This window comes from Emiliania huxleyi (genome assembly GCF_000372725.1).
Source record: "Emiliania huxleyi CCMP1516 unplaced genomic scaffold EMIHUscaffold_87, whole genome shotgun sequence".
NCBI lineage: Eukaryota > Haptophyta > Isochrysidales > Noelaerhabdaceae > Emiliania > Emiliania huxleyi.
Window position 1 is genome coordinate 168,325 of NW_005195508.1, and position 18,458 is coordinate 186,782.

General features: G+C 68.2%; 3 protein-coding genes across 3 annotated transcripts; 1 reads left to right on the plus strand and 2 right to left on the minus strand.

Moving 5' to 3' along the window:
• Positions 1-495: 495 nt before the first annotated feature.
• EMIHUDRAFT_219621 (hypothetical protein) lies at positions 496-1,423 on the minus strand (the record flags this gene model as incomplete). The annotated part of the gene is made up of 3 exons (XM_005758296.1): positions 496-650; positions 763-1,180; positions 1,334-1,423. The coding sequence occupies 3 exons, from the start codon at positions 1,421-1,423 to the stop codon at positions 496-498; spliced, it is 663 nt and encodes a 220-aa protein (XP_005758353.1).
• A 1,239-nt stretch (positions 1,424-2,662) lies between these two features.
• EMIHUDRAFT_219622 (hypothetical protein) lies at positions 2,663-3,259 on the plus strand (the record flags this gene model as incomplete). The annotated part of the gene is made up of 1 exon (XM_005758297.1): positions 2,663-3,259. One exon carries the CDS (start codon positions 2,663-2,665, stop codon positions 3,257-3,259), a length of 597 nt encoding a protein of 198 aa, XP_005758354.1.
• Positions 3,260-3,911: 652 nt separating this feature from the next.
• EMIHUDRAFT_107073 (hypothetical protein) lies at positions 3,912-10,534 on the minus strand (the record flags this gene model as incomplete). Its single annotated transcript, XM_005758298.1, has 17 exons — positions 3,912-4,344; positions 4,597-4,688; positions 4,748-4,951; positions 5,050-5,136; positions 5,185-5,208; positions 5,257-5,280; positions 5,329-5,445; positions 5,855-6,022; positions 6,194-6,613; positions 6,908-7,054; positions 8,044-8,388; positions 8,420-8,545; positions 8,621-8,899; positions 8,965-9,399; positions 9,668-9,730; positions 9,916-10,018; positions 10,089-10,534. 17 exons carry the CDS (start codon positions 10,532-10,534, stop codon positions 3,912-3,914), a joined length of 3,513 nt encoding a protein of 1,170 aa, XP_005758355.1.
• Positions 10,535-18,458: the final 7,924 nt, after the last annotated feature.

Consider the following 18,458-nt stretch of genomic DNA (forward strand, 5'->3'; position numbering starts at 1 on the left):
CGAGGGGTGGCCGAGGGTGTGGCCGAGGGGTGAACCGCGACCGGAGGGCATAAAAAGAAAACCTCAGTCGCCACGCAACTCCGCTTGTTGGCTGGTGAGTGAGTCACACACACACACACACACACACACACACACACACACACACACACACACACACACACACACACGCACGCACACACACACACACACACACACACACACACACACACACACACACACGCTCCCCCGGTCGAGGGGTCCCCCCCTTCGCCCTTGAGCGCACATGGACATGTACATGTACATGATGTGTCTTAATGCCCGCAACCCACTGTGGTCGTTGTTGTTGTTGTTGTTGTGTGTGGAGTGCTCAAACCACAAGCGCTGCGAGGCGGAGCACACCGTCGTGGTGCAGCTGCGTGCGAGGCGGAGCACACCGTCGTGGTCAGCACGACGCGACCGCTGAATGACTGCAGACAACCGCAGGCGTGTGAGCGACACGCTCGCGGCAGCCGCCTCTTACGCGGCACACAACGCTGCGCTGTTTGATCGCTCACCCGCCTGCCGCCTGCCACACGGCTCTGCCACGCGCAATGGCTCGTGCCACAGCACGCCCAGGCAGTGCACCTCTGGAAGCCGCAGCGCAATGACCACAGCGCCGCCGACACCAAAGCCTGCGAGCTCCACCCGAGGGTACAGGACAACGTTGTCAAAAGGCGAGGTGGCCAATCATGCGACGGCCAGCTGCCACGCTCTGACGCCTGGTCGCGAGAGCGCAGCCGTCACTCCCAGGCCGAGGAGGCCGCTCGACGGGGTCGCGCGCCACGAGGCTGCACGCCACGTTGCTGCGCGCCACGTCGCTGCGCGCCGCGGGCCAGCGGAAGCGGCTGTCGGGTCGGAGGCCATGGGGTTCGAGGCTATGGCGGGCGTGCTTCGCTTGGCTGTGCGTGGGCAGCGGAGGAGACTGCGCCACGCACTCCGCGCGTGGCACGCCGCCAGCCGCCCGCCTGAGGCTGCCGCGGCGCTGCTGCGATGGTGCGAGTTCGAGCGCTTCTACGCGCTGTGGTCGCGCTGGCGCTGGGCGGCGCTGCACTCGCCGTCGCCGCGCCACGTGTGGGCCGCTGCCCTTGCCATCCGCGAGCTCCGTTCTCGCCGCGCGCTTGAGCTGCTCAGCCGACACGCGTGCCGCTCGCTCGTCCGACACCTCGAGCGCGAGGGCCTCGGGGGCGGCAGCGGCGGAGGCGGCGGCGGCGGCAGCAGCGTCGGGCGGCGCGGGAGGGTGGCGAGACACCGAGTGCAGGGCATCGGGAGAGGCTACGGCCACGGCTGCAGCTCGGCAGCCGCGCGCGAGCGGCACCGCGCCTCGCTGCTGGCTCGGCCGCAGGGGGCGGCCGCTCTCGCCGAGCTCGCCTCCTGCAGGGCGCTGGCCCGCCGCGCCGACGGGCATCGACTCAAGGCGGCTGTCTCGAGGTGGGCCTCCCGCGCCGCCGCCTCGAGGGAGGCTGCGGTCCGGTGCGCAGTGCTGCTCGCCCGGCGCAGCTTGCGCGCCTTGCTCGCGGCGGCGCGCGCGGCCGCCGAGCGGCACGAGCGGCAGCGCCTGGCCCTCGCCTTCCGCCGCCGGCACGACTTGTGGGCGCTGTGCGCCGCGGCAGCCTCGCTTGGCGCCGCCCGCCGCCGGCTTGCCGCCGCCCACCTCTTCGCAAAGGGCGCCAGCCTCCGCCGGCTGAGGTCCGCCGCCGGCGCTGCAGCTGCCGCCCGGTCCGCCGCCGCGAGGCTGGCGCTCCGGTCCGCCGCTGCGGTGTCCTGCCTCGCGCTGCGGCGGGCGTGGCCGAGGCTGGCCCGAGGCGTTGCCCGCCGTCGAGAAGGCGCCGCCCGGCACGCGGCGCAGTGTGCAGCCCTGGAGGCGGGCCCCGGCCGCCTCTGGGCGAGGAGGCTGCTCCGCGCAGCAGTCGCCGCGTGGGAGGAGGCCGCGAGGCGGCGCGCTGTCGCCCTCGCCGCCGACGCCGCCGCGTCCGCCAGGCGGCGGGCCGCCGCCGCGCTCTTTGCGGCGCGGCGCGGGTGGGCGTGCTGGGTGTCGCTGGCCGAGGCGAGGAGGCGGCGCCGCCGCGTCGAGTCTCACCCGCGTCTGGCCGCGCTCGCCGGCCGGCTCGAGCAGGCGGCGTTGCGGCGGCTAATGCGGAGGTGGGGGGCGAGGGCGCTCGCGCACCCGCTCGCGCGCAGGCGGTGGCGCGTGGACCGCCTCTGGCGGGCGCAGCGACGGGCACTCTGCACGTTGGGGCGCGCCGCCCGCCGGCTGGCCGCGTCCGAGTCCGCCCGCGAGCGAGCCGACTCTGCGGCGCGGCGAGGCTCGCTCCTTCGTTGGGCGTGCGCCGCCGCGGTTCTCTCGGCCCGGCGCGAGGCGGCCAGCGAGGTTGAGGCCCGCCGCCGCCACTCGGTCGCGACGCGCACGTTCGTGGCGTGGGCCGACGCGGCGGCGCGGCGGAGAGGCGAGGCCGCCGCGGTGGCGATGGCGCGCAGCCGGGTGGGGCGGGTGCGGCTGCGGCAAGGCTTGCGCCGCCTGACCCGCCAGGCGGCGGCGAAGCGGAGAGTCGTGCTCGCAACCGCTTCCGTGGCTGCAGCGACCGACCGGCGGCGCTTGCGGCACTCGTGGCCGCTGCTCCGTTTGTTCGTGAGCTTGCGGCGGCGCATGCGGCTAGCGAGCGAGAGCGTCGCCAGCAAGGCGCGCCTCGAATCGGAGCGCCGTCACTTGCGCATCTGGCTCCGAGGAACGGCTGTGCGGTCCGCAGTGTCGCAGCTGCGCGTCGCTTGGCTCGAGAGCGTGGCCCTCTCTTGCGTGCGGGCCCTCCGCTCGCACGCCGCCTTGGCTCGCGCGGCGCGGCGCTCAGAGCAGGCGGCTTTGCAGCGCGCGCGGAGTAGCTTGGCTGCGCGGCCCGCGCTGTGCGCCGTCGCGCTTCGGACCATTGCGCAGTGGACGCGCTTGCTCGCAGGGTCCGCGTTTCGCGGGTGGCGGCACGAGGTTGCGAGGCGGAGGCGTCTGCGGCCGCTGCTGGCCCAATTTGCGGGAGGGCGCGACACGCACTTGGTGCGTCGCACCTTTCGGGCGTGGAGCGAGGCGATGTGGTACGCACAGCTGATGCGCCGCTGCCGGCGAGAGATCGCCGACGAGGCGAGGGAGCGGGGGGGCGCTCTGACGCTGCTGGGTGGCTCCGGGCCCGCCGATCGGCATCCTGTCTTGATGATAGCCGCACCTCGCGCCTCGCGGGGGGTGGACACGGGGCGGTGAGCGTCTCCAAGCATCTTTGAGCTTCACACGAACGCTCATGTGGTCATGCGTGGCCCTCCGTGAGAAGCTAGAGGACGTACGCACCGGAATAGTAGGGTCTACGCACCTACATCGATTTACGGCATGTACGGGCTTGGGGGGCTACGGCCTACGTGGGCATACTCTCTATACTCTACCTCTTAAAAGATAAAACGTAGACTCTACGGCGCTCTCGCTAAATTTATGCAAGAAAATGAAAACGAAAGACTGCACAGGTGGGTGTGTATGGTCGCTATGGTCAAAATAGTGATGGCTCTTGGCTGGATGCAGCCCCTTGGAGTGTGAAGGCTTCGTAGCCCTCCGGTCTACTGACAGATCCCCGCAGGATTGGAGCGAAAAAAAGCAAGCGAGTGGGCTGGATGCGCCGGCACCGCCGGGGCCGCCGCGCTGACGCTGCTGACGCGCTCGGCTGTGTGGAGTCTGCCGAGAGCGGAACGAGAGACGTCAAACCCTCTCAGTGACGGCCTCAGTACACAGCAGGGAGGCGGTGTCGCGTGTTCCTAGCGCCATCCCTGGCCACTCACTGCACATGCCCCCCCCCCCCCCCCCTTCAGTCGTGGCGCCACCTCCCTGGCTCTATGCGTCGGGGCTGTCGGCGCCACCTCGCGGCCTCTCACGCGACCGCGTCGAAGAGGCCCTTCGCCTGGGGCGACGGGCACACGTTCCACACACGCGGCGGCGGCTGGCCGCGGAACGGGGACGCCATCTGGACGTCCTGCGTCTCGGACTGCGTCTCGGACTGCGTCTTGGGCGGCGGCGAGCCGCCGCCGCCCTGCCGGTTGACGAGGCTCGGCGCCGAGGGCGCGAGCGCGGTGGCGCGACTGCCTCCGGACGCGCCGAGGCTCGAGCGCTGCGAGCGCAGTTTTGGGACGGAGAGCGCGCCTCGCATCCGGTCCGGCGTGGGGACGCTGCCCGCCGAGTCCCTTGCGCTGGAAGAAGGCCGCCTTGGCGTCGCAGCGCCGCCGAGCGAGTCGCGCCGCGCCGCCTGGTCGGCTGCTGGGGGAGGGAGGCCCCGCGGCGCAGGCGTGACCATGGAGGAGCTGCGCCTGCTCGGGAAGGGGGCGGCGGGTGAGAGGAGGGCGGCACGCGCCGCAGACACTTCCTAGACACTTCCTAGACACTTCCTAGACACTTCCTCCGGGTGAGAGGGGGCAGCACGCGCCGCCCCTTTGCGGCGTCGGGCTGGCGCATATGCCGTACTCCATCTCGGCCGCACGTGGCTGCATCTCGGCCGAAATTGGCTGCATCTCGGCTGCATCTCGGCTGCATCTCGCCGGTCGAGCTGCTTCATGTCGTACTCGATCTCGGTGGCGAGCTGCTTGTCGCGCGCGAGGATGTCGGCGAGGAGCGGCTTGTGGTCGCGCAGCAGCTCGCGCACGAAGAGGGAGACCTAATTAATTAGTTCATTAGTTCATTAGTTCATTAGTTCATTAGCAGCAGCTCGCGCACGAAGAGGGAGACGTCGCGCAGCAGCGGCGAGTGCGCCGCCTCGAGGTGCCGCTTGAGCTCGACCACGATCGGCACAATCGCCTCCACCGTCGCCTTGCGCGCCACCTGCGAGAGGACCTTGCCGCGCGCCGCCGCCGCCGCCGCGTTGCCGTCCTCGGCGGGCTCGTCGGCGGAGGCGCCCGCCCCGGAGCCCACCTTGGCCTCCTTGCACGCGAGAAGGCGCAGCGAGTCGGAGACCACGGCGTGCACTGCGGCGGCGGACAGCTCCATTTGGCCTACGCGCGACGCCTCCGCCGTGGGACCTCTCCTCCCCCTCGCGCGGCGGGCGGCGGGCGGCGGGCGCCGTCGAGGACGGGCGCGAGCACCTCGTGGCAGAGCTTCGCCGTCGCCTGCAGGAAGGTTCCAAGAAGGCTCCAAGAAGGTTCCTGCAGCAGCACCTCGTGGCAGAGCTTCGCCGTCGCCTGCAGGAAGGTTCCAAGAAGGCTCCAAGAAGGTTCCTGCAGCAGCACCTCGTGGCAGAGCTTCGGCGTCGCCTGCAGGAAGGTTCCAAGAAGGCTCCAAGAAGGTTCCTGCAGCAGCACCTCGTGGCAGAGCTTCGGCGTCGCCTGCAGCCGCTGCTCGTCGCCCATCGAGGAGAGGAGCGCGCGCAGGATCTGCAGCCGCGGCCGCTGCTGCTCCGCCCCAGATAGGTCGAGCGCCTTTGGCGGAAGGGGAGGGAGGTCAGCGCCCCTCCGAGAGGCCGTGAGTGCCTCCTCCCCTCCCTCGAGCCGCCTCCTTCTCGTCGCGCGGCAGCGGCGTCGCGTGCGCGGGCAGCGCGGTGCACCCGTTGAGCTGGAAGAGGAGGGGCACAAAGGAGGCCTGCAGGAAGGTTCCAAGAAGGTTCCAAGAAGGTTCCTGCAGCGCTGGAAGAGGAGGGGCACAGAGGAGGCCTGCACGCGGCAGGCGGGGGAGGGCGGGGGAGGGCGGCGGGTGGGCAGGTCAGCGCGAGGGGTCGGGAGGGCAGGGTGCGAGTCGAGAGGGGTGAGGCGCGATGGGCGGCGCGGGAACCAGCGCGAGGTGTCGAGGAAGTGTCTAGGAAGTGTCTAGGAAGTGTCTAGGCGTGGGCACCAGCGCGAGGTGGGGCGAGCGAGGGAGGAGCATGTCGAAGAGGCAAGCGCGGCCGGCCGCGCGCAGCGTCGGCTCCGCGTCGACGAGCGAGCGGCAAAAGGCGCGGAGGAGGGAGGGCCGCCACTTGACGTAGTCCTCGAGGAGCAGCTGCGTCAGAAGCAGGATCGCCTGCTCGCAGCAGCGGCCGTGCGCTGCAAGCCGCGGGGCGACGCCGCGGGGCGAGGGGCTGCGGCGGAGGCGAGACGACGCGGCACAGAGACGGCTCCTAAGCGCAGACAGCAGCTACTTCTACTACCCCAGACTCGCCTGGTGCCGCACGACGGGCGAGGCGTCCGACACCGCCAGCCCGAGCGAGCCGACGTGCCGGTCGAGCAGGGCCGTGTGCGCCTGCGGGCTGGCGGCAGGTGGGGAGGGCGAGGGGAGGGAGCGCAGCGGAGGGCGAGGCGGCGCAGCCTTGACGAGGTCGAAGAGCACGACGAGCGCGTTGTTCCGCACCGCCCACTGCGGGCTGGTCGAGAGCTCGCGGACAAACATCGGCAGCAGCTTCTTGGCCAGCGCCGCCGAGCCCATGCACAGCTTGCCGAGCGTGACGAAGGCGGTGGCGGAGAGGGCGGGGTCGCACTCGCCGTGCGCAAACTCAGTCGCCGCCGCGACGACCGCCTTTGTCGACGCGGAGACGGAGGCGCGCGAGCCGGCCGAGGCGGCTGCGTCCTCCTCCTCGAGGGACAGCTCGCCGTAGACGACGAGGGCTCGCTGCACCTGCGCGGGGGGAGAAGGGAGGCGGGCGGTGAGGTCCGCGCACGCGCTCGCGGCAAGGGGAGGACCTTGGGCCAGGCGGGAGGAGCTTGGGCCAGGGGGGAGGAGCTTGGGGCCAGGGGGAAGGAGCTTGGGGCAGGGGGGAGGAGCTCACGTCGCGGGTCGAAGTCGTGAGCGAGTGTGTGTGAGGGAAGAGTACCGCGGCGGCGTTGATCGTCTCGGCGCACGCCCGCCTACAGCGGCGTCACAAGCGTTCGCGCCAAGGCTTGCGGCTGGAGGCCCTTGCCCCCCCAGCACAGGATCGTGCCGCAGCGGCTCCGCCCAGCCGTCGCCTCCGAGCGCGCAGCAGATCTGCACGAGCAGCGCCGCCGTCTCGGTGTCGCAGTCGGGTTGCTGCAGCCTCGACAGCAGCTCGCCCTTCAGCTCGCCCTCCAGCTCTCCCTCCTGCGGGATGTGTCGTGGACGGGTCACGGACGTGGCGTGCAGAGCAGCTCGCCCTGCAGCTCCCTCCGCCCTCCTCGAGCGCGCCCCGCCGCGCCAGGCAGAGCAGCACGCGCAGAGCGGCGGCGGCCTCCGCCGGGTCCGCCGCGCCAGCCTTCCGCCAGCAGCGCAGCACGGCCGCTGCGTCGACCGCCTCCCGCCCCTTTGGCTTCTGCTGGGCGAGCTGCAGCAGCATCGCCCACAGGGGCGGGCGGACCGCGCCGCAGCCGGCGCCGGAGGGAGAGAGGAGCGCCTGCACGGAGCGGGATGTGCGTTCGGCCGAGATGGAGCCGAGATGGAGCCGAGATGGAGCCGAGATGTAGCCGAGATGGAGCCGGGATGGAGCCGAGATGTGGCCGAGATGTACCTGCACGGAGCGAGCCAGCGCGGGCGGCGTGCGTCCGCGCGCGGCGAGGACGCCGAGCGCGTGCTGCAGCGCGGGGAGGGCGGCGGCGGAGAGGTCCTCGAGCAGGGGCCAGAGCGGGAGGGAGGCGGCCTCGGAGGGCTTCTTCTCGGCGGCGGCGAGAGGGCGGAGGAGCAGCTCCTGAGGAGGCGTGTCATGGACGTGTCATGGACGTGTCATGGACGTGTCCCGGACGTGTCCCGGGCGTGGCGAGAGGGCGGAGGAGCAGCGCGCCTCGAGGGAGTCGAGGGCGGCGTCCGTGACCGACGCCTGGCGAGGGAGATATGGGGAGATATGGGGAGATATGGGGAGATATGGGGAGATATGGGGAGATATGCCTGACCGACGCCTGGCGAGATATGGGGAGATATGGGGAGATATGGGGAGATATGCCTGACCGACGCCTGGCGAGCCGACCCGAGCGCGCGTGAGCGGGGTGTGCGAAGGGGCTGGCGGGGTGGCGGCTCGACACAGCCGCCGCCTCCGAGTCGCGGCAGAGAGGGAGGGAGATATGGGGAGATATGGGGAGATATGGGGAGATATGCCTGACCGACGCCTGGCGAGCCGACCCGAGCGCGCGTGAGCGGGGTGTGCGAAGGGGCTGGCGGGGTGGCGGCTCGACACAGCCGCCGCCTCCGAGTCGCGGCAGAGAGGGAGGGAGATATGGGGAGATATGGGGAGATATGGGGAGATATGCCTCCGAGTCGCGGCAGAGAGGGAGGGAGCCGTCGATCCACGCGCGCCGCTCGGCGGGGGACGAGGGCCGCGCGGCGAGCAGGGCGGCGAGGCACTTCGCCGCTTGCTTGCGGATGAGGGGCGAGGCGTCCCGGCATCGCTCCTCCACCGCAGCGAGTGCGGCGGGCGAGAGGCCGTCGCTGCTCGCGAGGCCGTACGCCTATGGGACGTGTCTCGGACGTGTCTCGGACATGTCTCGGACATGTCCTGCTCGAAAGGCCGTACGCCTCGATGGCTCCGAGGGCGGCACGCCGGACGGCAGGCCGCTCGTCGGCGCAGCGCGACTGCAGCAGCGACGCGACCGAGGCGAGCGACGCCTGGCCCGGGGGGGGGAGGTGAGTGGGTGGGTGTGGGGGGGGGGGGGGGAGGGCGGCGGAAGGAGGGCGCCACACCTCCATCTTTGCGGCGGAGACGAGCGAGGCGGAGGGCGAGGCGTCGCCGCCCGGAGTCGCGGCGGCGGGGGTACCAGCGCTGCCGATCGAGGAGCGGCCGCCCTCCGAGTCGCGGCGCGGCGGCGGCGGAGGCATCGCGTCGAGTGGCGAGGGGAGGGCGGGGGTGGCGCCGCCGGGCGACGCTGCGGCGAGGGCGGGCGGCTGCTGCACGAGGGCGAGGAGGCGCGCTCCGGCGGGGGTGTGCAAGGCGGCGATCAGCGAGGAGAGGCAGCCGACCGCCTGTCGGACATGCGCTAGCCCCGTCACGGACCTGTCGTGGACAGGCCACGGCCGACGCAGCCGACCGCCTTTGCGCGCACACCCGGCGCCTTGTCGGACGCGCGCAGCAGCAGCAGCCTCCACAGAGTCTGCGGCGCGTCCTCCGCGGCGAGGGCGGCGTCGCAGCCCTCGGCGCCGAGCTCGAGGATCGCGGCCGCGATCTCGACGGCGACGGTGCGCGCGCCGACCTTCGCGACGTGCGCCAGCCGCCAGACGAACCGAGAGTAGCGCGACGTCACCGCGGGGGGGAGGCCGCGCAGCAGGCGGGCGACGCTCCCGCAGACGGCGGCGCGCGGCTCGGCGCGGTCCGGCGCTGCGAGGGCGACTCGCTGGAGCAGCGCCTGGATGGAGAGCAGCAGCGAGCGCGCCGCCTCGTCCGCTGGAGAACCTTCGGCGGGCGCGGCGGCGGCGGCGGCCGAGACGACAAAGTCGACGCAAGCCGCCTGCGCCGCGATCGCCTCCTTGCCGGCGGCGGCGGAGCCTGCAGGAAGGCTTCCGGGGAAGGGTAGCGGCAGGTGATGTGGCCGAGATCGCCTCCTCGCGGGCGGCGGTGCCAGAGCCTCCGCTCGGGGAGAGGGAGAGGTGAGGCAGCAGCGAGCGCATCACGAGCGGCGCAGTCGCGCCCGGCTCGCCGTGCTCGGGGCGGAGGCAGAGGGAGAGTGCCTCGAAGTGGCCGCCGCAGGCCTTGCCGGCGCGGGCCGCCCGCCTGCCTCCATGCGCCGAGCTGACCGCAGCGCCGACCAGCGCGGCGACGAGCTGGGCGAGGACCTCGGAGTGGGCGCGGAGCGGGACCTGCGGGGGCGGGAGGGGCGTGGGGTGCGGGAGAGGCGCGGGGGAGGGAAGAGACGGCAGTGGGGGCGAGGGAGGGGCGGTGAGGGCGAGGGAGGGCCGGTGGGGGTGGGGCTAGGGCCGGTGGGGGTGGGGCTACGTGGGGCGAGGGCCGGTGGGGGCGGGGCCGCCTGCTCGAGCAGCAGCACGAGCTCGCGAGCGACGAGGGCACGCGTCTCGGCCCTGGCGCTGCCGCCGAAGCCGCCCTCCTCGTCCGAGTCGCAGTCCTCGTTCGCCGCCGGCTTGGCGCGCCTGGAAGGAAGGGAGGACGGTGCGGTTGGGCAGGGCGTGGGGAAAGTGAGGGCAGGGAGACCCGACGCACTTGCGGCCGGCTGACTTTGCCGGCGGCGCAGCCTCGGCGCCGCGCAGCCGCGTGAAGGCCTCGGTGCGCACCGCCTTGGAGAGCTCGAAGGCGGCCATCGGGTTGAGCACGCCGAACGGGACAGCGCCAGCGCACCGCGCGCCCGCAAGATAGATTGCGGCGGCGGTGGCGGCGACGTCGGCATCGGAACTCGCCATGAGCGACGACGTGACGCCCAGAAACGCGCCGACCGTCACGCCGGCGGCGCCGAGCTCGCGCCACACCGGCTCCGCCGCCGAAGCCGCCGAGGCGAGCGCGGCATGGGCCGCCACCAGCGTGGGAAGCGGAAGCGACTCGGCGATCGCGACGAGCTGCTCGCACTCGGGCGAGGCGCGGTCGCCGGTGGCCCAGAGGGAGAAGCCCTCGTCGGGGGCGGTGAGCAGGGCCTCGCGGAAGGTGGCGTCCATGGGCGATGAAGAGGCGTGCAGAGGCGAAGTGCCGGCTTGTCGTCAAACGGCTGCCTTCTCCAGCTTTGAGCGCGAGGGAAGGGAGGGCGCGGCCCCGGCTTTCTTTTTGCTATACGGCTCGTCATCATCTGTCAAGCGTCCACCCATACCGCGTTGGTGTCCAGTCCGAGCCTGGCTGTTCTTCACCTTTCTACCTACCTACCTACTTGTCTTTGCTAAAATTCTAGAGCTCGCACACGGACACATGTACACCACACGGGAGCCGCCTAAGCGACCCCTACGAGGGCGGCTTGGGAACAGCGTGACGCCACGGGGAGGGCCCATGCGATCGACCTGGAGTCGGAGCCCGCAGGCGCGGAGCAGGATCCGGCTTCCGCCGCGGTGCACAAAAGCACAGGCCAAGGGCGTCCAACCGAATGCCCAGTTCGGTCTCATTTAGCTGGAGGGTGAGGAACGGCGCGAGTTCCATCGCACTGCTGTAGGCACGGGCAAGCAGCATGTTGCGAACATCCGGATGAACGCAACCACCCGGAGAGGCGCACAATCCAGCGTCCAGTCCCGATGTAGGAGGAGGAGGAGGCGGCAGCGCCCTCACGTTCATCATCTTGGCTGGCCTCTTGTGCAGAGAGGCGCAAGTTAGAGGCGCACTCATGAAGGAGCAGACAAAGGTCTTAACCATATGCGAACCAATCGGCAGGAGGCGGGTGTCGTCAAAATGCTGCGCATAGGCACGCATGACGTCATCTGTGAAGTATATGGATCTTGCCCTGCAATCCGTAAAGTAATCGCAGGAGCGGTAGACAGTGGATTCTCCATAGTATACTTTTTCCAGGGCACATCTTCCATATACTTTACAGATGACCATAGCATGTAGCGAGCGTGATAAGGGCAAGCTCTCAAGCATGCTCTTGTTGACAGCATCCATGTCCCGTCCGGCCTGATATGTTGATTCCCGGATCACGGAGAGTATCCAGTCGAAGAAGATGCGGTAGCCGACCACTACGGTCGTTTTGAATGGGGCGAGCACGCTCGCGAGTAGCGATCTGTTCACCGACGCCTTTCCGAGGGTTTCCGAAGCAACACGATGCTCTCATTGGCCCTCACCCTTGCGCGAATCCACGTTTGGCTGTTCGATCATGGCTGCCACTGGTATGCGCACAACGCGATGCTCTTTTGCCCAACGAACCTTTCTCGTTCCCGGCGCGAGGGGTTCCCCCTACGTGTCGCGCGCCGGCGAGGGGGGGGCGAGACGACGCTTGAAATGGCGGGGCTCGACGGAGAGCAGGCCATGCTCAATCTGCGCTTGCTCGAGTAGCGGGCGGCGGCAAGTGCTCCAGGGATGAGGGAGTGTCTAGTATGGTGGGCGCGCCTACTTTTAATAATTAAATATTGAATGGTGTGTAGCGAGCAACATGCCAACATGCGCCTCCAGCGGCGATCGATTTCACTTTTTTTTGGCTGCCCATGCACGTCCTCTCGTCCATCCATCCACGATCCAGCATCCATCCAGGCAGACGGGCGAGGCCTGTGCACTCGGAGCCGAGCTGCGGCGCTGAGTCTCGACGACAGCGCGTGCGCTGCGCACTCGTTTCCTTTACCGTCCTCTCGTGGACTCAAAATACAAAAAAGACAAAGCCGCCGTGCCCAATGCACCAATGCCCCGCCTCGTTTGATGACGGACAAAGCACGGGCGCCGGTGCTCAAGGGCGCGTTCCGCCTTGTTTGTTACACCTCCCGAGCCGCCGCCCGTCTTCCGCTTCCAGCCGCCGCAGGCCATGGGCAACTCGCAGTCCGCAGGCTGCGCGGCTGTCAGCAGACACTTCTCGGGCTTGGTGATCACGTTGAGCCCAAGTTCGAGGAGAGCCAAGAGGTCGAGGCGCAACTTGTGCGTGCTGACTTGCCGGCAATCCGGAAGGAGTTTACCTACATGCCAACACCAAAAGGCATAAAAACCATTTGCACCAACCAACCCAAGGTGGACCAGCGCGAAGACCAGCGCAACAAGCTGCGCCGCAGCATCGTCGCCGACCTGGGAGACGACATGATCAACGCGTGTCTGGCGTCAATGCTGACCTACAAGACGGATCCGATGGAGGCTTTGCGCGGCATGTCCAAAACATCCCTCAACCATGGGCTCGGTTTTGTGCGGGCAGGCAACAAACTGCACCCGCAGCAGTACATCGTTGCGGCAAACGCGGACCAGTCCGTCTACTACTTTGCATTCCGAGGCACACAAGACATGGCGGACGTGCTTGCCGATGCCAACGTGGTTGCTTCTGCGCAGACGGAGGGTGGCAAGTGCCATCGCGGGTTCGCCAGCCGGGCGGAGAGCACGCCCCTCCGCGCCATCGCCTGCCTACTCGAGCAGGACAAGCGCGTGGTGCTCACCGGCCACAGTCTGGGCGGCGCCGTTGCGTGCTTGGCCACCTCGATTCTGCTACGGCGTGAGGTTCTGCAGAAGGACAAGCACGACCTCATCAAGTGCATCACCTTCGCACAGCCTCTGGTCGCGGACCAGGAGTTTGCACGGACCATCATGTCTCGCGAGATGGGCAAGCATTTCCATATGGTTGTTGCTGAGCAGGACCCCGTGCCCCTCGCGCTTCAGCTGTTCCAGTGCTCCGTCACTCACAACAAGGAGGCCCGTGAGAAAATCAAACAGATGTGGGACGGCGTGTGGAACGCTGGAGTGTCCGGCCTGCAGGCGCTCGCTCCGGGCTCTATGGCGGTCAAGGAGGTCTCGAAGGCGTTGGCTGGACTCCTCAAAGGCGCGATCGAAAGGGGCGCACAAAACACTCTGCTGCCGCCAGCCTTCCCGTTTGGTCACATGTACGTGATCAACAAGCCAAGCGACAAAATGGACATGCTGCAGCCGGGGCAAGTCCCAAAGATCCTTTCGCCACCTGATGTCTCGTCACGGGTGGAGGACAATCTTGAGCGACACAACATCAAGCTGACCTTGCGGCAGTCACGGGATTCCCCAACAACTTCTGCAAGGCGGTGCCGAGTCTCGCAAAGATCGCGAGCGAGAGTGAGCTCAGCTCGTTCTTGATCCCGAGCGTCGACGCAATAGAGACCGTCCGTTCATACACCAGCATGACGGTCCTCGTGCGTGGCACCAATCTCGACCTCGTTGAGCGCATCCGCGTCGACGGCACCGACGTCTCTTCGCGAGACGGAGCCTTCATGTGACGACGTGGAAGGATGCCGATGGCGAAAAGATGCCGATGGCGTTCTGAGTTGCCGCTCAGCGCGCTTGACAAGCAGGTCATCCTGGTGAGCTCCTTGGTGCACTTGGAGAGGCCGGTGACCCTTCCGCCCCCCAAACCTGACACGTCGACGCACGAGGCGCCGAGTGAGGAAGAGCTGCACCTGATCGAGCGCTTTGCCGGCGCGTCAGTGGCCAACTGCTACCAGATGCTCTGCCGCCGCGCGATGCTGCTTTGCAGCAGCTATCGGACGCTCACGCGGGACGGCAGCGACCCTCTCTCTGGGCTAGACGATGCGCAGCGCGATTGGCTTGAGCAGACCATGATGACGCTCGATGCAATGGCGAAGCTCGCGCGGCTCGACCGTCTTGCGGATTCGCCACTGGAGGAGATCGAGGTGTTGCGCGAGTCCCTCAAGGGCTTCCCCGCCGAGGAGTGCAAGCAAGAGGTGCGCAACTTTGCGTTCGAGCTCTGTTCGGCGCTCGAAGTCGAGGAGGTTGCCACCGCGTTGGCGCGCGCCGCTCTCACGCAGGAGACGGTCGACAACATCAAGGGTTGGTTCGAGCTTTCGGGCAAGGCAATGATCACGATCGGGAAGGTCATGCCATTCTTAGAGGGTCTTGCGACTGGGTGCGTGGGCCGGTGCCTCGTGAACCTCTTCCCAAAAGGCTCCCCATTCCTGCCGTCTGTCATCATGTCGAAACTTCTCGACGGCAAGCTTGAGCTCGACGTCGCGCTTCGAATGGCAGACGTTGTCTGTGCCGCCGTGCTCGCCACGATGAACTCTCGCGAACTGCCGATTGCCCTGGACCTCGAGAGCTCGCTGGGACGCAACCTCGGTGGCACTTTCATGGGCCTCGGCGTGTTCATGGGCATAGGAACACCTCTGACTGTTGTAGCCGCAAGTGCGGCTGCAGCTGCCGTTGCTGCGCTACACCTCGCCAACGGGGCGACGGCCAGCGAGGCATTTCGGGACGGCGGTCGATTCTTCGATCCTCGCCTCTACATGAACGGCTACGCCTACTGGTTTGCCAAGACAACCGACAAGGAGGTGGCATGCTGGCAGGGCTTCCTGAGCCTTGCACTCGTACTCGTTGGTGGCGATTCGGCGGGCGACGCATTTGGCAACCAAGCGAAGCTGGCGGACATCATGCAGAAGCTCAGCAAGGGCGTGGAAAGCGATCTCATCCTCCAGGAGTACGATGACATAAAGAGGATTAGCAAGACAAAGCCTCTGCCAGACCTGACCGACGCCCTGGACAAGCTGAGTGAAGACGCGGTCGGCTTTGGTGTGAAGACCACGACGGCACGCGAATCATTCTGGAACAAGATGCGACTTGCTGCCCTGAACCACTCGCTGTGGAAGCTTCTCGCGAAGCACTACTCGATCGGCATTATCGGGACCGCGCGCCTGGGCAAGTCCACGCTCGTCGCTGAGCTGAGCGGAAAGGACACTGCTGCCGGAGAGGGCAAGTCCTGTCACACTCACACCGTCCATACCTATGAAAACAAGGATGCCCCGGGCGTCAACATCATGGACTTCCCTGGAGTCGACGACCTCGGGGCGCTCGAGGGTTTATTTGCGCGCGGCAGTAGCGCTGTCGATATGCTCGTGATTCTGGCTGACGGGCCGAAGGCGCACGTTCGCGAGACGATTAACCTTCTCAAGGCCGTCGCAGAGGCAAACGGCATGATCCAGCCTCGCGTCCTTTTGTGCATGCACCGCGCCGATGAGTGGCTCGTCACTCGCCACGGCGGCGACATCGCCGCCTTCAGGGCCAGTGTGGAGGAGCAGAAGAAGGACATCAGAGACCTTTTGATACAGAAGGCTGGCTGCGCCGAATTTCTGACCTGTCACCCGACCTGCTTCAAGCTCCCGCCAATGCTCACAACCGCGAACATCGTGGCATCGCTAGCCGAGGTTGGTGTTTTTGACATCTGCCGCGTCATTCAGTGGATGGCTGACAGCGCGCCACCTGGCTGGGAACGCCACATCAAGAAGATCAAAGTGAGCAAGAGCTGGGCGACTTTGGTGCCTACCGTCGCTCCCCCATGTGAACGCTTGGCCGCGTGCGAGCGGGAGCTTGGGCTGACGAGTGGCGGTCTCACGCTGATCCAGAGACTTGAGGCCATCGAGGGGACGCTCTTTGGTGCGGTGAGCACCGGTACTATCTTGGATCGCCTCTCGGCGGCCGAAACAGCAGGCGGCCTCTCCTCGCCGAGATCAACTTTCGATGCTCCTCTCGTGTTGGGCCAGCCCGTTTCGATGGAGGGGTGGCCCATCGTCCCCTGCGTCCCCAGTGGATGGCTCCGGTGCGTGGGAGGGAAATAGAAGGGATTCACTTCGAGTAGAGTGGGGGCTGCACGTTGGGTGAGAAGAGCCACCGTGCGGAGGCGGGGGCGAGAGGGCCGCCTTCGCCACATCGCTTCGACGCCTCATCGCTCATGCCCATCCGAGCATCGCCGGTTCGCGCTCTCGGCGGGGGAGCTGGGAGCAGGTGTCGGTGGCGCGCGATGCGCGCGAGGAGGAGAGGTGCCCCGAGAGCAGCCGGTGATTATTTCTGTTTTTCTGCCATAGAGCCGTGAATTGATTGTTCGTCTCGAGACACGAGAAGTGTTTTTCTCGCATAATGTCCGCTCCACACATCGATGGCTCCACAGCGCCTTCCATACTTCCAGCGAACCCCTCACTAAGCCTCACCACAATAACGACGAATGTGAGACAAATTACTGTACGTAGCAAACCGGTTATCGCGCTCTCGCCCAGGCGCAGCACGCGCTGAGCACGCGGCTTCATGCTCGCTCAGAGTTCGCCCCGAAACGTAGACAGCATGGATGGACGGCGGCGGGGCCTGCTTGCTGGCTCGCGCCGCGGCGGGCTCTGCTTGGAGCGGGGCTTCAAGGGCTCCGGCGAGCGCCGAGCGGGCGACGAACTCAGCCTAGCGCCGCGCCTGCGGAGGTCGTCGATCAAACGCGCGTCGTGGATGCTCGCCGCGTCCTCCCACGTCCTCTCCTCCTCTGGCCAGCCGAGCCAGTGCACCAGGTACTGCCGCTGGCCCTTGACCGTCCGCGCGGCGACGAGGTGGCTGACGAGATACATCTCGCCGCCGTTCTCGTCCTGCCCGACGGCCGTGGGCATGCTGAGAGCCTCCGCCGCTGTCTGCCCGCTCGCCGAGGGTGTCGGCGGCCGCCGCAACCCCACCTCGCCGCCCCCTCCGGCCCTCGCGCCGAGGCTTGCGCGCACAAACGCGAGGCTCGCATAGGCAAAGACGGCCGGCAGCCACCAAGGTGTCCCTTCGCCCGCGCGCCCTCCGCGCCTGTGGACGAGTTGGAGATGGAGTTGGAGTTGGAGAGGAGTCCGCCGAACTTGGACAATCTCGGACAATCTCGGCTAGAACTCGCCACGTCTGGAACGAGAGCATGATCATCTGGCAGACTGGCCGCTCGAGTCGCTCCGCCGCGCCGCGCAGCGACCACAGCAGCTGCGAGCTCGGCTGCCAACTCGCCAACTTAGGGAGAGCGGCCGCACCGCCGCTGCCGCCGCCGCCGCCGCCGCCACCATCGCCGCCATCGCCGCCATCGCCGCCGCCATCGCCGCCGCCACCGCGCGCCGCCGCGTCTGCCGCCGCTGAGGCTGCGTGCCCTCGCCCACTGCGGCGCGATCCGAACCCCGCCTTTCGAGAGACCTGCACGGCGTCGGAGACGGCGGTTGCGACGGCGGTTGCGGCGGCGGCGGTAGCGGCGGCCTCGCCCCGGCGCAGCAGTGCAATCAGCGCGTCGTCAAGAGAGCCCGAGGCGAGGAGCCCGGCGTACCTAAGCGCAGGGTCGGGGAGGGTGTCGGACCGCGATGGCGTCACTCGTGCCCGGTCTCGGCCGCATCACAAGCGCGGCATCTCCTCTCTCTCTCTCCTCTCCCGCCTCTGCCGCGCACTTGTCAGACAGGACAAAGAGCATCATCAGCCACAGCCGCTCCTGCGTTAGGTAAACGAGGAAGGCGCCGCGAAAGAGCTGGTTCCCCGCCCACAGAGCCATTAGCCGGATGCGCGCCGACGGCGACGGCGCGTGTGACGCGCCCTTCCCGGCCCTAGGCCGCGTCTCAGTGATCATGGCCGCGCACATGGCGACCATCACCGCGGCGTTGTACGCCAGGCCGAGCGCTCGGTCGCCACTCGCGAGAGCGTCGCGGAGGCGGAGGTCGCAAGCCATGTCGTTGATGGCCTCTCCCAGAGTGCCAGTGCCGCAGGCGAAGCCCACAAAGATGAGCGCCTCGCGCTGACGGCAGCGCTCGACTGGTGGAGCTCGAGCTGCTTTGTCCAGCGAAGCGGTCGGCGAAGCGGCCGCATCCTCCATTTGCCACAGCGCGAGGGCCACGGAGAGCGTCGGTAGGGCGGCGAGAATTGTGACGGCGGCCGCCGGAAACGCCATCGGTGGCAGTGCGAGCTGCGCGGTGCCGAATCCCATCACCACGAGCCAGGCCGTGATCTTGTAGCGGGCAGGGGACAGGCCTGTGGAAAGCGTGGAGAGTGCGCCCCACTGCGCTGCTGGCACGAAGGCTAGCACGTTGACACACTGCAGCGGAAGAAGCAGCTCCTCGGGCGCGTCCAGCGCGCCAAACGCGGTGGCGACGCTCGCGACGATGGCAGCCGCGCTACAGAGGGCGCCCAGAGCAGCCGCACGCGAGGAGACTGCGTGAGGGTGCAGCGCAGTCCAGGCAA